The 17,019-nt window shown below is 36.5% G+C and overlaps 1 protein-coding gene and 1 long non-coding RNA gene across 4 annotated transcripts; one reads left to right on the top strand and one right to left on the bottom strand.

Moving 5' to 3' along the window:
- Positions 1-13: 13 nt before the first annotated feature.
- LOC108165820 (uncharacterized) lies at positions 14-13,858 on the bottom strand. 2 transcript variants are annotated; one of them, XR_001776135.2, is made up of 3 exons: positions 11,071-13,858; positions 4,996-5,062; positions 14-3,288 (listed from the first exon to the last, which is right to left on the bottom strand). It is a non-coding gene; the product is annotated as an uncharacterized LOC108165820 (long non-coding RNA). The 2 variants fall into 2 exon arrangements; XR_001776134.2 differs by lacking the exon at positions 11,071-13,858 and having other exon boundaries at positions 4,996-8,123.
- A 494-nt stretch (positions 13,859-14,352) lies between these two features.
- Positions 14,353-16,068, top strand: nkx2.4a (NK2 homeobox 4a). 2 transcript variants are annotated; one of them, XM_008399562.3, is made up of 2 exons: positions 14,353-14,884; positions 15,320-16,068. In XM_008399562.3, exons 1-2 carry the CDS (start codon positions 14,515-14,517, stop codon positions 16,009-16,011), a joined length of 1,062 nt encoding a protein of 353 aa, XP_008397784.1. In that variant the 5' UTR covers positions 14,353-14,514; the 3' UTR covers positions 16,012-16,068. The 2 variants fall into 2 exon arrangements, with proteins under 2 accessions (XP_008397784.1, XP_008397785.1); XM_008399563.3 differs by having other exon boundaries at positions 14,356-14,884; positions 15,347-16,068.
- The last annotated feature ends 951 nt before the right edge of the window (positions 16,069-17,019 follow it).

Here is a 17,019-nt window from a genome sequence, read left to right as displayed (position 1 = left end):
GAACACACAGATGCATGATTGCAAACCATTTTTATTCGCTCACAACTTTCATACAACAGCAGAGTCCACCTGGGACACACCCCTCCGTCACATCATGCCTCCCTCCCTTGCATTCTCTGCTTTGCTTGTACGAAATGGTCAAAGAGAGAATGCCACACTTTTCTTGCGTGAAAAATGCGTCACACTTTCCATCCGGGAGGTATTAACCATGCACCAATCATTTTTTTTTAGGAGTTATTTGATGAAGAATCGTACAAACGTAACTCAACGAGTCAGATAAGCATTTAGTAAAATTGTATTAATTGATATTGTTTACTTTCATCTTAAACTTATTTTATGCAAAAAAAAAATTCTGTAATTTCATTGGCTCTTTAACTTCTAAGTAGATTTTTAATTTATCATACTTATTAGTTTTAAAGACATTTTTCTTTGCAGTTTTTTTAACAGACCATGTCCACATTATAATGTTAACCCAATATTGTAAACAAGTTTACAATATTGTTAATGTCTTTAACAATGCACATTTCCTCAGTTTAGCAAGTCTTCACTTTTTACCAGTCACTGTTGTTTCTTTTTCTATTTATTGTGTCTTCAAACATTTTTCCCTGCTGCAAATCACTTGCTGCTATCTTAATTGTTTCTGCAGAGTGCAAATAAAGACAGACTCACTGATGGATTAAATACCAAACACTAATGCAAGACATTTGAATTTCATTGGAAATATGTTTCTCATTCATTTGTTCAAGAACAAAACAAATGTACTTTAGACAGGCGCCTCACAAAACTACTCCTTGAAAAAGTAATGAAAACTTCTGGACATTTTCTTGTGTACAGAGATGATGTATAACTTTTAAAGGCTCAACCAGTGGGTCCAAGCATCCAGATCAGTCTGGCAGTCTGTCTCCCAGTACATGGCCTAGATCTAAAGAATAAAGTTGGTAGTAATGGAGTAGAGTGTAGTAACTGCACTTTGCAACACGTTTTCTTCCATGATTTACCATGATTTACCTCATGACAGGAATTCCTGTCAGAGTTTATGCTGAGCAAAAGCGTCCCCACAGCATGATGCTGCCACTTCCAGGTTTCACCCTTACATTAGTGGAGGGTGTCTTAAGTTGGTCCTTAACTGCAGCTGTCCTGCATGTTTTAGGACTGACTTTTCCAGGGAAATGTTTTTACACGGCAAATTAATGGGACTTCCTTCAACAAATAGACTTCCGCCTACTTATCACCTTCTTGAGGCCAAACGTGTAGTGTGAGACAAGTAGTTGTCCAGTCAACAGATTCCCCCAGCTAACCATCCTCTCTAGAGCTACTCTGATTTTCTAGGCTCTTGTTATGTTTGGATGCTGGATGAATAGTGTTCTGTAGCTGCGTTTCCATTACACATGTGCACAAATCTTTGTCTATATTCTGCTAATGTCGAAAACTCCCAATTTTGCAATTTCTGTGTTTCCCTTAAATTAGAAATGGAATTCAAATCATGTGTGAATAAGCTCGTTCACGCAGTAAGTCATTAAAAATCATGGTAGCAACGGATGTAGACCGTTACATGAGATATTTATTATTGAGCCATGATGCTAGTGCTCTTAACCTGTCAGCCAGCAGAGGCAACTTATTCAGGCGTTGGAGTGACAACCCCGTAATACCTGGGAGCAACTGTCTGTGCAGTGTTTTTAAGAAATTGTAGTGCGCGATTTTACAGAAGATGTATGGACTCAACATGTTCAAACAAAACACAACTTTTTGTGAAGTGTGCAGTGCTGTGAGAACTCTGGTGAAGCCAGTTGCACATTCTCAGAGAAAAGCAAAAAAACAAAAAAAAACACAGAAGCAAACTACAAACCATGAAGAAGACGACTACTTCTTCTTGTCTTCTTCATGGTTTTTGCCAGCACCGACCTGTTGATCAGCTAAATCATGTCGTGCAAAATAGTGTTTCCATTGCAGTTCTGCAACATCTACTTCAATACAGTTGAAAAAACACCTCATCCCAACTTTTTATTGAAAAATGTGTTGCTGTTTTTTTTGTTTGTTTTTTTTTTTCAAAATTGGTGTGTTTCCATTTAGTGAATTTATTTTCACAATTTTAGTTTGCGAAATTCTATGATTCATAGAAACACAGCTGCTGACAAGTTGTGAAATATTATTTCATAAACTCACTCTGCTTTAAATATCTGCACAGCTCCTCCTCTTAACTGATCCCGTGGGTTTGCTTGTTCACCACATAGATGCTGTTTGTTCACCTGTGTGGTGCCACTAACTTAAGAGGCCTTCACTGAGGCCTTTTATTTACTTTTGTGACTTCTGAAGGCAGTTGATTGCACTGGATCTTATTTAGGCTCATCAAATCAAAAGGATTGAATACAAGTGTATGCAGCCAGTTTAAAATTTTTTTTTAATTTGTAATAACCTTTTAAAACCATGAATAATTTTCATTCCAGCGCAGAATTATGCACTACTTTGTAGTAGTGCAGAACATAAAATTATATTTAAAAAATCCTCTGGAACTTAAATGTGACTAAATGTTTGAGGATTATGAGAATTTTCTTTTCAAGACACTGTATGTGGAAAAAAAGTCAGTCAACCAATTACGTATTATTTTCCCACCAGAAGGCGAAACATAAATGCTAAAAAAAATGAGACAGAATCTCCATAATGGCATGGACTAAATAACAGCAGAAGTTGTACAATCTAAAAACATTAAGCCAAACACTTAAATTTGATATTTGTAATACCACAGAATTAAATCTATGGAAAAAAAAACCTTTTCAATTTATTCACAAACATTCATCCATCTATCCATTGTCTAACCATTTATCCTTGAGAGGTCAAGGGGGGCAGGCGCCTATCTACAGAGGCACTCATAAACATGATAAGTAGTAATGGTTGCAGCTGCTCAAGGCGGTAGCCTATTTTTAAAAAAGCCGTACATGTTAAACTCATTCCCATTTGCAGCCGCATTGCTCTTTTTAAAATGCAAGCAGCACTGACAACAAACAAGAGTAAACGCTGGCACGCTCATATGAAATCATCACATGAGCAGAGGAATCCTTGACTGCGCTCGCAGTCGAAAGGAGAGAAGAAGAACAGCCTGCTGGGTTCTAGCACACAACGACGTGATGGTTTCAGAGGAGTCAGCCAAGCATCTCGAGTGGTGGAGCAGCGAGAGGGCAGCCTCGAGGAGGAGAGCAGGTAGCGAAATGATCAGGTGGACAATGTGACATCAAGCGTGCTCGGAAGCGGTCGGGCAAGGAAGGCTGACATTCTGCTGCATAAAAGGAGCCACTGGAATGAGACGAGAGAGAGCAAACAATGAAGGAGACACACATCAGGCTTTTTGTTGCCAGTCACAAACTACAACAGCGTTTAGTTTGTTTATAAGGTGATATGACTGCCCAAATTCGTTCAAAACCTGCCAGCGAGGAGAAAAAAAAAATTCTACTGTATTCTATCACAAAGTAGCAGGCCATGCACAAAAGCAATAAAGAATTTTGCAACATGTCAAGTGAACTTCAGCATTTTTTAAATTTTATTTTATTTTCATGTAGTTGTAACTTGCTCTCCTTTGCTACGAAATTTCCAATTTCAAGTTCAAAGTTCCTGGAAAATGTGATGCTACACTAAAAATACAAGATTTTGATTGACTGTGAACTAGTGTATCTTTTCTATATGAACCCAAGTTTGGTGTTAAAAAAATACCTAATTGTCAAATTTAGAGTTTACATAGATTGTGATTTGTCACCTAGAAAAAAAGAATACACCTTAAAACAAGATAAACAGGATATGGTATATTTTTTGTTTTTTTTGGTCAACTTTAGGTGTTATTACACTGACTTTGAAAAAAAAAACAAAAACACAAGAAAGGTTAAAATATTGACTCAAGCTAAAAGTGAAAAGTGATTTGCATGGACATAATAAAATGATTTATTTCTCATATCTTAAGTAGGGACTCCTCTTCACCCCAGTTTGTTAGGAAACACAACTAAAAGAGAGTATTTCCTATTTCAGTTTTTTTTTCCCCCACATGGTTTTATTACACATACAGTAAAATTTTAGCATGTTGTCAAAGCTGAAGTGCAATTTACACACAAGGATTTACTGACTCAAGGAAATTTGGGCATTTGTGAATATTTAATATTATCCAGTTGATTACTTATGTATTTTGAACTAGTTGCGAGAAACATACAAAAATCAGAATCTTTATCTTCAATAAAAAATACATTTATTTTCTTTTTATGACAAAAAAAAACTCATCTTACTTTTTGTACAAATTTTTGACTTGCTCAGTATTGAAAAAATTAACATTTAGCATCCATAGCATGCGTTCTTGTGAGGAGATACGATAAAATGCTTTTACTTATTTCCTCTTTTCTGTGTTTTGTTCCATTGATGCATTTTGTTTTTCAAAAACATGCACACACCTGCACACTCACGCCTACACACGCATGCATACACACACACATGCACACATCTTCAAAATTCTTATGTATTTTTGTACATATATATAAATGTCCATTGTAGCAGTGTTTGCATGTATTTTACGTAAGAGAGGAGATATCATGTTGCTTAAAGCTGTAAAGCTTAAAACAATATAGTGTCTGCAGACATTTCTGAGAGGTATTTTACCCTTTTGTGTTTGTTAAAATCAACACCGGCACCCTGAATGTCCCCCTCAGACAAAAATGCTTTGGAAACAATTTTATTTCCGCTTTTAATTACTGAAAAGGAATTTTATTTTGCTGCAATTGTATTTTACAAACAATATTCTATGTCTTTGTCTACCATCTTTGAATTAATAAAATACCTGATAGCAACAACATCATTAGTACATGCAAACAAATTCAAATTTCACCAAAATCCTTATGTATTTTTATCAAAACTATACCTGCTGAAATTGTGATAAAAATGTGTATGCTGTGATAAGTGGTGAAATAGTGTGATATTTCCTTTTGTTTAAATACATTTATAAAAAAGTTGTGTAAGTGCAGTTACCTTCTCCGAATTCCTTTTATGATGAAGACTTTCATGTTCAGCAGCTGAAACAAGCAGAATTAATTTTCTAAAAAAAGAGAAAAGCTAATTTAGTATTTTTTCATACAGCTTAAAAAAAAGAGAGAGAGAGAGACTGATTTAGTTATGTATTTAAAACGCTCCCACGTGGTGTGGTCTCGGATCTGTCCAGATCTGAAGTAGCTTTGAGATGTGTTTATGTGACTTCATCTAAATAATGATGGACTATCAGGCGGCCTTCTGAATAAAAGGATCCCAAAGTGGGGGACAAACAGGCAGGTAAAAACATCTCATTGATGTGCAGCTTAACGATTTAGAAAGTTTCTGTCTCCATGTGCAGCACTCAGAGAGCTCTGATACTTTGGAGTAGAAGATACATCTCCAGAGTGTTAGCAAGGGTGGGGTGGGGTCGGCAGCAATTGCAGTTATTTGCATGCATTTTGGATCTAAAACCTGTGTTTGTATGATAGAATATCTACAGCTACAACAATGTGATGGTAGACTTTACCTATGTCAAAAACCCTTTCATACATTTCTCTAAAAGAAAAAAAAAACAAGAAAAGGAAAGAAAAGAAAAAGAAAACATGGACATTTCTAGGAGTTTTGTTCACTCACATGAACAAAATGTGGCTTGGCAGTAGAATATTTGTGACACAAATGAACAAATATGCTCAAATATGTTCCTTTTCTGAGAGACTTATCTCCACTCTTCTATGTCCTCCTGGCATAGATTGACTGCCCTCATTCCATCTCATGTTATATTCATTAAATTAAAATATTGTTGAACACTTCAGTTATTTCATCAACTCAATTCACTAAGTGAAATTCACAATATGGATTAAATGCAAAAAACAGATGTTTTCAAGCCTTTTCTTGTTTTACTAATAATGATTTCTCCACTTAATACCAATGAAAATATGCAATTTAAGATTAGAAAACTACATCAGGCCAATAAAAAGATTTTTCATGAAGAGATTGGTGCTTAGAACTTATTTTTAATACCTGTCAAGCGGTACTTTTGATCTGACAAACGGGCCTCACTGACGCCCTGAGTCTCATTTATTGAATATGAATGCCTTGACTTGAGTCTTATAATATAAAAATAAGCACAATTCACAGAACATTAATCTGTAAAAATATAAAAGTTTTTTTTTTTTTTATAGGACGTGCAATTTACAGTCTAAAAAAGTTAATCTTTTTGCAGTGCTGCTGGAATATTTCAAGGAGAAATACAGCCAGTAGATGAAGGTATAATTTAGTCAATGAAGCATGATGACCGTGCCAATTGGTGTCCGATAGATAATTGGCACGTGTCCGATAGCGGAAGGCCTGAGAAGATATCACTGAGGGCTTCTGTATTCATAGCTGACTGATGAAAAACAAAACACATTTTTTTTGTAATCTTGCACTAATAGCCTGGAAGTGTGCAGGTTGTAGAATCCAATGAAATGGATCATATGGAAGTTTATCATCAACACGTATGAACACAAGAAACCAGCTTTGCATATCTTCTCAGTGCAGGGACAGATTTGTGTAAAAGGATTAAACATCAAAGTGAGCAAAAATACCGTTAAGTTGAAACTGAATCACCAAATCAACTAAAATCTGTTAGAGGTTTGAAAGAGGAATCATCAAACTTGGATTAAAATATGCTATAATGACTTTTGTACTTGTTTACTTTTTTCTGCTTAAGTAAGAAATCAAATACAGTACAGTATTATGTAACACCTTTTAATTTGGTAAGAAAAAATATATATATAAATAACTATGCAGTACTACAAAAAACAAACCCCTCATTTCCATTCAAAATAAATGACATGTATGCCGGTACAGTTTAGTAACTATTTCTTCAGTGTCATATCAGCATAGCATTTTACATTACCAAGCTACAAAAAGTAATCACTACATGTAATATATAGTTAGTGTTGCAAAATGCATGTGATTAAATACATTGCCGCTCCAGTCAGACACACTATAAGTTTTGTGACCAGAACATTTCTTTATATTTTCATTTAAAGTGGATGAAATTTTGAACATTGCTTCAGCCGTGAAACAACCGGTTCCAAAGTTTAACACAACAAACAGACATACACAAACTTTTCCTATAGTAGTTCTCACTGCTTGGATCTTAAAATCCCTCATATTATAAGATCACTGTCTTTGTGTAAAGAACTTATAAATATTGGTAGGTGGTATATTTTTTATCCAATTTATATAGAAGTTGTGTAGTATAAAGATCTACTACATCAAAGAAATGTAACATTTGAATTGAAAGAATAATGCATTGTGTGATCGCAAAAATAATTCTATTTTACGTGTAACTCTCACAGGATGTTTATGGATGTCAAAGAGGGGATGCAGTAAACGTGTATAGGTTTTGACCAATATAGTTATTGTTGTTAAAGACAGAAAAAAAAGGCATAAACTTGGTACAATATCCTCTTTATGCGCTATAACCAATATGGTGTACACTATGAAAACAGCTGATGAGGTCAATCTTTTTTATTTATCTTTATTCCATTCACCACACTTTCTGGAAACACTTAAACATTGTTTGTTTGTGCAACGTGAACATCACTAAATGTCCATTAACAAAAACAAACAACCTTATGAGTTTTGCTTTTTTTTTTTTTTGAGCTTCAAACATTGCTTCCAGACATCAATGTGGATTTTATTGTATCACAACAACTGATTGCATTCAAGGGAGGAAAAAAAAAAAAAAAAAAAGACGAGAGAAAGATTGGCAGATGCATTTGGACATACGAGTAGTTGGGTGACAAAGCTAGAGCGAGCTGCGTTTGAGTCACAACTATACTCTCTAACAGCTTTGTTTACCTGCCCTTACTGCTGCCACAATTAATGCAGCAGAGAAGTGGACTGAACCAGGTACCCTTGGAACCAAGCACCCAATCCAAGTACGCCATCCTGCTTTGTTCTGCAGTACATTTGGTGATCTGCATTGATCCGCTGCTGTGCCTGCATGTGTTTTTTTTTTTTTTTTTTTAATTGTTGTTACAAAAGAGAGCAGCTATGCTAAAATGTTGCCACTTGAAACAGCACGGAGGACACTGGCACTCATGGACACATGTGGATTTGAAAGTTTTGGAAGCAGCATTTTCTTTGTTTTTGTTCTGGCAACAATGACCACAGTTCGTTCTTTTTTTTAATTTCTAGAGAGTTTTGACTGTTAAAGTAGTACATCTCACAAAAGACACCTCAAAACCTCTGAGGATCCCCAAGGATGAATTAGAGTTTCGGTTTGGGCGAACTCAATGGGAGATTAGGTTTGAGAAGCTGAAATTCATTATTCACACTGAAGCAAATTTTACCTTCATTGTTTTGTGCATAGAGTGCAGAGAAAGGATTCACTTTGAAGCATAGAATGTCTTTTCATTTAACTCTTTTAGAGCATCATACAGTGGATACTTGGGAGACAATTCAGTTTTTAAACATTGATTTATTATTTTATAATCTAACTCCTTCTTGATTCTTAAAATTCTTTTTTTTTATGTATTTTCTACATCTTGAGGTTCTTTCGAGGTTATTTGTATAATAGTTGATTTATTTGGCTTTGGTGCCCATATTGTTGTTATAATCAAAAATATGGAGGTTTAATGAATCACAAAAACACAGACAACAAATATTCTAATTTTGTTAAAGCTTTCAGAAGTTTATCAATAATTATACATATAGCCTCTTAGGGTGTCCCATGTGTTTTTATAATGTATATAAACCTATCTAAATGTGTTTTTTCTGTAAGTTAGAAAAAAGCCTTGAGTGTATGTAATGCAGGAAATCGTGTTCTTCATTTTTTTTATTTCTGTTGCTATTCTGTGAAATATATAAAATAAACTGTTAACTTTTATAAATTTCAAAGAGTTATTTCTTTCGTCAGCATTTTGCATATTTAGAGAAAACTCATTTTGAGACATTGAGAAGTTTAAGATGTAGATATTGTGATTTCTTTATATGTCCCTCATCTCCACCACACTAAATGAACTGCTTTGATTCTAGAAGAAGAAAAAAAAACGCTAGCACTTTATTCCCATTACAATACATTTAATTCTTCCGTTCGCCGTTTTCCCCATGCTGCAAGAATATGTCTCCGCATCCCATTAAAGCCCATATTCTGCTTTCTTTCTTTCTTTCTTTCTTTCTTTCTTTCTTTCTTTCTTTCTTTTTCTTCTTTTTTTTTTTTGGACCTCTATTAGCATCATTTCGTTCATCAAGCCACATTAATTGTGAATGAATGCAAACTCCTGCAGAAGAATACGGCCTTCAAGAGGTCTGTCACATACTTTCTCCACTTGGGAGGACCTTTAACCTACTTACCAGAGAAGCCGCAACGTTTCAAGTAGAGCGGCTGAAAGATATGCACCTGCCCGCTTTTTACTCTCGCACTGCGCCGCGATTTAAGAGGAGAGAAAGTATTTGATCTAAATGGTGCAACAATGGCCGCAGGTGTGGAATTTCCTCCGCAAATCTCTGCAACAAATGAGACTCTCGGGCCGGACACGAGAGACCGGAATCTCAAATTTAAGATTATATTAAGTAATCTTGTTGTGAGTGCAAATATTCGAAGTTGGATTCTTTTTTTTTCTTCTTCTTTCCCTTCACAAAAACAACAAATAAATGATTTGTATTGTGTATCTTTATCAATCATTGATTTCCCGACAAATTTATTAGTATTTAGGGGAGCTGTGGGGGTCTGCCGGTCATGTTTATTTGTAATCAAAATCACCTTGTCTTCAATCATTTATTCAATTTCTTTATTGTTTTAGATTTGTATTCCAATTGTTCTGTAGGAATTTAAGCCAAAATTAGATTTTTAAACGTCATACATTAACGTTCATGCCTTAAATTTCGTGTATTTGTTGATAATTTTGAGTTCTGACACCGCGTGCGCTTTAGACCTCAAAAATGCTGGAAATAATACCAAGTTGCACACAAAAAGTCTACATTCGGTTAAACCTCTCTATAGATTCACTTTCAAAAACCTTAAATAAATCAATAACTGAATAAATAAATACAATCCAAGGAAACTGATTGTGCGTAAATTACGAACGGAAAGACTTACGTGCATGGACGTTGATCTAATTCCTAAATCATATAGAACCAACAAACAACAACAACAAAAATAAAAATAAAAGATGAAGTACTGTAAACTATGTTTACTGTCACCTACTTACTATCTGTATGAAAATTTAAACTCCGCCGTGTAGAGACTACAACACGTGCAACTTCGAATGGAGACGTTCGGGGCTCTAAGTATAAATACATTCTGCAGTTTCCTGCACTCTGTCCTCGGCCGGTGTGTGATTGAGTTGGCGGGTCAGGACCCTGGCCCTTCAGCCATCTCCACGCATCTCTCAGGGTATTGAACTCGCATCAACGAGATGGAAAAAAAGCACTTCAGGAACCAGGCCGCCTGGATGCATCTGCTGCTTTGAGCTAAGGGAGGAGTGACGGTATTGGAAAAAGGTTGTCAGAGGGATATGAACTAGTTATATTCATGCTTTGTTATCGGGTTCTTGTAAACAACTGCTAAACGGCCAAGATAACAGACTTACAGGTGGAAAAGTAATAGTGTCGCTGATGTGAATTAAAATCCCTTGATTTGCACAATAAACGTACAAATGTAGTTTTTTTTTGGTTCTTTAAGGAAGTAATTTCAAACATATGGAACGTTTCATTGTTAAATGAGCTGCAAACATATTTCTATCCTTACAGCAATGAGCATGAGATATTATATCCAATAACTTATAAGGGAGATACACTCAACGGGAGTAACATTTTGAAAGCGATCTGAACGTTACTGCCAAAAAAAAAAAGAACAAAATGCCTTTTTCTTCGCAGTTTCTTTAACTCTTATCCTCAACAGACTCGTGTTTAATATGGAGGTAGGGCAAATAGAGTCTGCCGTGTGTCAACACACACTGGATCATATAACATAAATATCTCCAAAAATAATTACAATGAAAACAGTTTCATTTGTAAAAAAAAAAAAAAAGAAAAAGAAAAAAGAAAAAGAAAAAAAAATCCCAGAAATTGACCAACCTTGTCGCGGTTCCACGTTTATCTGCCTCCAGCTGCGTTCTTCGCATCTTATTCCCTTTTTTTTTTTTTTTTTTAAGTTAACATAGATTTAAAAATAATATTAATAATAATTAATTTAGGGTCTAAGCCGTTCTAACCGTTGCATGCAGCCATCGAGCTCCAGATTTTTATGGGATCCTGATGTGGAGGGGGGGTTTGCGGACTGCAGGGTCTTGCTCTCTGACTCAGTAATCCACAAGGTTGAGAGGTTTGCCTCATTTACATAATGTTAGAGCTCTGGGCTGAGGCCTACCTTTCTTTCTTCCTTCCTTTCTTTCTTTCCTTTTTATTTTTTGGACACACCGTTCCCAAAGAAGAGTTGGAAAAAGGCACACGGTTGGGACAACACACACCGGCAGAAAGGAATACTTAATTTTTAAATTAAGAAAAAAAGTTTTTCTTTAATTGTAAATAGGGGGTATTTATTCACACATATTACGCGTCATGTCAGAGATTAGTTTTGTTTTGTTTTTTCTTATCAGTGCCTTTCTGACAAGCCCTACTAACTTAGCAAAGATGAGGCACTTCAGGTTAAATCCGTCCTGGCATCCGGAGAGGGAGAAGATGAGTGGAGGAAAGAAAGAAAGAAATCCGGCGGCAACAACGATTTATTACGTTCAGGTTATCAACTTAAACGATGGAGATTGGCGTTCTGGCTGTGCCGCTATAATTGATGGCTGACCATGTCACATCTTCATTTGCTCAATTAGGGTAGGTAGCTGCACGCTGCCATCATGCCATGGTAAATTTCATTAGTGGCTTGATGCAGCAGAGAAGAGAGCTTCCTCCACGCAATAAAAGGAATTAAGTAAATATCTGCATTCAAAACAAAAAAAAAAGCTCATTCATTCTCTAAATTGAAAATAAACCTAAAATCGTGATTATCCCATTGCAAATTAAAGGTCGTTTTTAAATAAATCATTATTTTTACAAAGTTTTAACCCGTGTGAGAATCTAAATCTGAAATGTTCGTGCTGTTGTTCATCATCACAATTTGTTTTCGCTCCTTGACCTCTCTCTTGTTTCGCTCTCCCTCCCTTTCTTCTCCTGGCGCCAGTCAGTTTGCTCAGAGATTATAATGTCGGGTGAAGACTGCGGACCAGATTTGAGGATTTAAAGCCTCCAAAATAGTATCCAAAGTGAATCAGTTCTTAACATAACCCACCCGTTTCTTAATTTATTTGGGCTTGCAGAACACATTTTTCAAACAAATTCCATCTTCAGTCTGTTTAACCCTGTAGCCCCCAAACGTACCATTTTGATCCATGCTTTCTGGAGTGATGTAACATCCCTGGGTTATTCTACCTCTTAAAAAGTATTTTTACTTGCATGAGTATGGTAGGTGTGTCGTTAGATGTAATCAATCAGAGTTCCAGTCGCTTTTATAAGGCACACATTTTTTTCTTCTCTTTTTGCTATCATAATCACGTGCCTATAAAAAGCCCTTTGTGCCAACTCTGATATGAAAAGAAACAATATCTTACGAAAGAATATGCTGTTTCAACAAAAAGTTGGTTTTTTCCTCAAAAGACTGCCTTCTCGAGTAAAGATGTCAATAAACGTATTTTGCACGTTTCCACATATTTTAATACTCTCACTTATCAATTATGACATAAAGAACTTCAGAACATCCAGTGATGTTTCATAACATTTTTTGTATTGTTAAAATCACCCAAAAAGCTAAATTGTATGATACTTTAAAAAAAAAAAAATGTAAAACATTAACCTGCAATATTGTGTCCGAAATGCATCAAACACAGTGTATCTGTTCCTTAACTTATGTGGAACTGATAGAATATTTTGACTTGAATATTGTTAGATTTAATTCTGCAATGCTAAATGCTATCATTTCAGATCTCTTCACCATACTTGGTACTTTCCAAAAGCCATGCTGTACCAAGAGTAAATATGTTGCTAAACATGTTGTATAACTATACCATATATTTTATGAGGCATGTATAAAACTTACATGGTCCCAAAAGCCTAGTGTATCAATTATGACACAAAAATGCAAGCAAAGCAAATCAGGCGATGTTCCAAAGATTCTTTGGTCTTGATGATTATTTATTATTTAGGAGTTGACCAAATGTATATGTCCATATACAAGTAGTTCTGAAAACACTACCCCTTTAGAAAAGTTTGTGCTTTCTTCAAAAGCTATCTCCATAAGTAGACACCTGTATTCAAAAGGCACCCATAAAAATAATATGACTGCAAAAGCCTTATGTATTATTAATGATACATAACACTATTTAAAAGTATATGTCATTTTTATTTTTGTGAAAGTGTCCAATAAACATCTTCATTTTGATTACCAGTAAGATAGTTGATTATAAAACATTATCTCATACTTTGTCAAAGTTTGTACTTTTCTTTAAAAAAAACCACAGTGGAAATAAGTTGATAAACTTATTTTAAAAGTGTGTTTTGATAACTTTTTGATTATCATAACATGACTGCAAAAGCCTAATGTTTCTAATCTGATGTCAAAATGAACATAAACTTGCAAAATATCCCTCTCTCCCCCAAAGTTTGTAATTTAAATAAAATAAGCCAATAAACAGTTCAATCTTTTAAAATCTAAACTTTCAGACAATCTTTGAAGCATGCTTTAAATGATAAAGTCCATATTACTTTCTACGAAGTTCACCAGGTAAATTAATTATGTTAAATAAATCTTATTCAGATTTCATAATATAGTAAAAGAAAATTGCAACAATGTTTGAAGATGTATGAATAGGACACACACACACAAAAAAAAAAACACAGATTTTGGATCCCTAATGTATTTCCCTTCGTGCATCTTTGTCATTTTGATCTTATTTGGGCTTGCCCCTCTCTGGTGGGGTAAAATGATGCTCAAGAAGACCAAATGAGCTGGTCATGCAACTTCATTGTGGCTCTTTGATGATACTCGGTGGTCCTTATGTCTGTTCAAAGTGCTCTCAAAGTTTCTGGAAAGAGTGGAATTCCCTACTGACGCAAAATAGTCATATGTGGCAAGATCAGCTGGCGGACATAACACCACGAGCTCTTCTCACCTGGATAAAATTGCCAGAAAGAACATGTTCATAAACTCCAATATCAGTTTTTGGTCGTTTGCCGAAGTTATCACAAGGCAGAGGGTGTTTTCATGAATTATGTCCCTAAAAAAAATGTCAATGACCGTTGTTTGCTGGTTTAGGAGTTTTGCTCCGCCCCCCCGGTGTTTGTCGTAAACCTGGCTCCTGGCTCCAATAAACCCGGGCTAAGAGCGCCCTGGGCTCGCCTCCTTCTCCAAGGCGATCAATAGGATCTCAGGCGCACTCCAAGCACTCTCTTACGTAGACATCCACCAAGGAGAGAGCCGATACAACAACACGGTTGATCTGCTCAAACACAAAAATTCTACCTGCTTTCTGAATCATGTCGTTGAGCCCAAAGCATACAACGCCTTTTTCAGTGACAGATATTTTGAGTCCAATCGAGGAGACCTACAAGAAGTTCAGTGGCATGGACAGCGCAGGGAACCTAACCTCTTCACTGGGAGCCTACCGACAACCTCAGGTGTCTCAGACCGGCATGCAACAGCACTCGATGGGCCACAACGCCACCGTGGCCACCACTTACCACATGCCGCACACCGTCTCCCAGTTCTCCCACGGCGCAATGGGGGGATACTGCAACGGGAGCATTGGCAATATGGGAGACCTCCCGTCGTACCAGGAAAGCATGCGGAATACTGCAGCAGCTACAGGATGGTACAGCGCCAACCCTGATCCAAGATATTCCACAAGTAAGTTCGATTCTCATTTTATGTACACTTTCATCATTTCCCCCGTCCTGATAATAGAAATTGCATACAGTATGAACGCGTAAACCCCAGACGAATTAATGCTACAAACCATTAATTCTGTAATAAGGATAAAAGTTAAATTTTTATGATGGACAATATTTTACAAAAAATAAAAAATAAAAAATTAATGACTAAACTGAAAAGGAGATCATTCATTTCAAGTCTGGCTCAACCATTTATTATTATTATTATTATTATTATTATTATTATTATTATTATTATTATTATTATTATTATATCTGAAGATTTTTTTAACTTTTTTTTTTTTCAAACTTCCAGAAATAATTGACATAAATTAAAGACAAATAGTTCAGGCGAAATAGTGTTCTCCTCTTCTGTTTATTGAACGCACGTATATGTATGTATTTTTTAAAGTTTCTAGATTCATGGGACCTTCCACAGGTATGAACATGAGTGGCATGGGGAGCCTGACGGGGATGGGAGACGCCAGCAAAGCCATGCCAGCTCTGCACGCTGCGCCCAGGAGGAAAAGGCGCGTGCTGTTCTCGCAGGCTCAGGTCTACGAGCTGGAGAGGCGGTTCAAGCAGCAGAAATACCTGTCGGCACCCGAAAGAGAGCACCTGGCCAGCATGATCCACCTGACGCCGACCCAGGTGAAAATATGGTTCCAGAACCACCGGTACAAAATGAAGCGCCAGGCCAAGGACAAGGCGGCGCAGCAGATGCAGCAACAGCAGCAACAGGACGGTAACCTGTGCCAGCAGCAGGCGCAGTCCCCGCGGCGCGTCGCAGTGCCTGTTCTGGTGAAGGACGGCAAGCCGTGTCAGAACGGCTCCAACACACCGACGCCGAATCAGCAACAGGTTCAACAGAGCCAACAACAGAGTCAACAGCAGAACGGAGGTGGAGTGGTGCTCGCGTCTTCGGCCGGAAGCCTCGGGCAGCATCAAAGCCAGCAGCAGGTGAACGCTTTGGAGCTGGAGGAGATGTCGCCCAGTCCGCCTTCATTGCACAGTCAGCTGAACATGGCCCAGATAGACACATCTGCTGTAGATTACACCAGTAACATGGTCAGCTCAAACCTCCTGTACGGAAGAACGTGGTAGGACTTCCAAAAGTACTGTTACTGTCCAGTCCTATGTGAACCTGCGGATGAGCCAAGGAGATATATATATATATATATATATATATATATATATATATATATATATATATATATATATATATATATATATATATATATATATATATATAGAAGTAATAATTTGGTGGCAAAGGGTCAAACGGGACAAGGCGCACAGAGGCGCAAAGAGGCGCATGAACTGATCAGGACACATTTTCTTGACATCACTGAAGGAGGGAGTCTATTTTTGAACATTACACGAATAGCTACCCTTTACAGAAACCGTGTCGTTCCTGGACCTTTTTATAATTCATGTTTTGGACCTTCCTCATAATGTTTTAAACGTAGTCTATGTTGTTGAAACGAAAAGGAATGCTGCTTCACTTCTTTGTACTGATGAGGAGGACAGGTGGGATCAGGTCCGAACTCCACTAAAACCACCACTCCTCCTTTGGTATTTTATCATATTAATATTGTAAACTAATGTATTCATTTGATTAGACTTATTGAATAAAGTAGGTACTTGTATATTTGGCTAACACACACACTCACACACGCACACACACAAAAGGCGTTTTAACTGTATGATATTCGTTATAGCGTCCACAGTTATGTTTTCTTTAATATTTTTTGTAAGTTCAAAAAAAAAAAAAAAGAAGAAGAAGGAACACATGCGTGACGGCTGCTGTATATGTTTCAAAACCAAGTGAACGTTAACAATAAATAACTTGAAGTGTGAGAGCTATTCCTGAATAAGTAATTTTTTAAAAGGGGGATCTGTTTTGGAGTGCATTTTCATTATGTTGTTATTGAGACCAAATTGAGCTGGAAAGCAAGGTCGATGAGGGAGCCAGCATTGTTCAGGTGACATTTTGGAGGGCTGGCTTTCATGGGAGACATCACCTCTTTTAACATCTTTAGCACTTTTCAGCACATTTGAAACAAGCAGTTTACCCAATATATTTACTAATACATTTTTAGAAAATCCTCA

Source organism: Poecilia reticulata, chromosome 22 (genome assembly GCF_904066995.2).
Source record: "Poecilia reticulata chromosome 22, P_reticulata-male-v2, whole genome shotgun sequence".
Lineage (NCBI taxonomy): Eukaryota > Metazoa > Chordata > Actinopteri > Cyprinodontiformes > Poeciliidae > Poecilia > Poecilia reticulata.
Note: the sequence above shows the minus strand (reverse complement) of the source record. Positions and strands in the feature narration are given on the sequence as shown.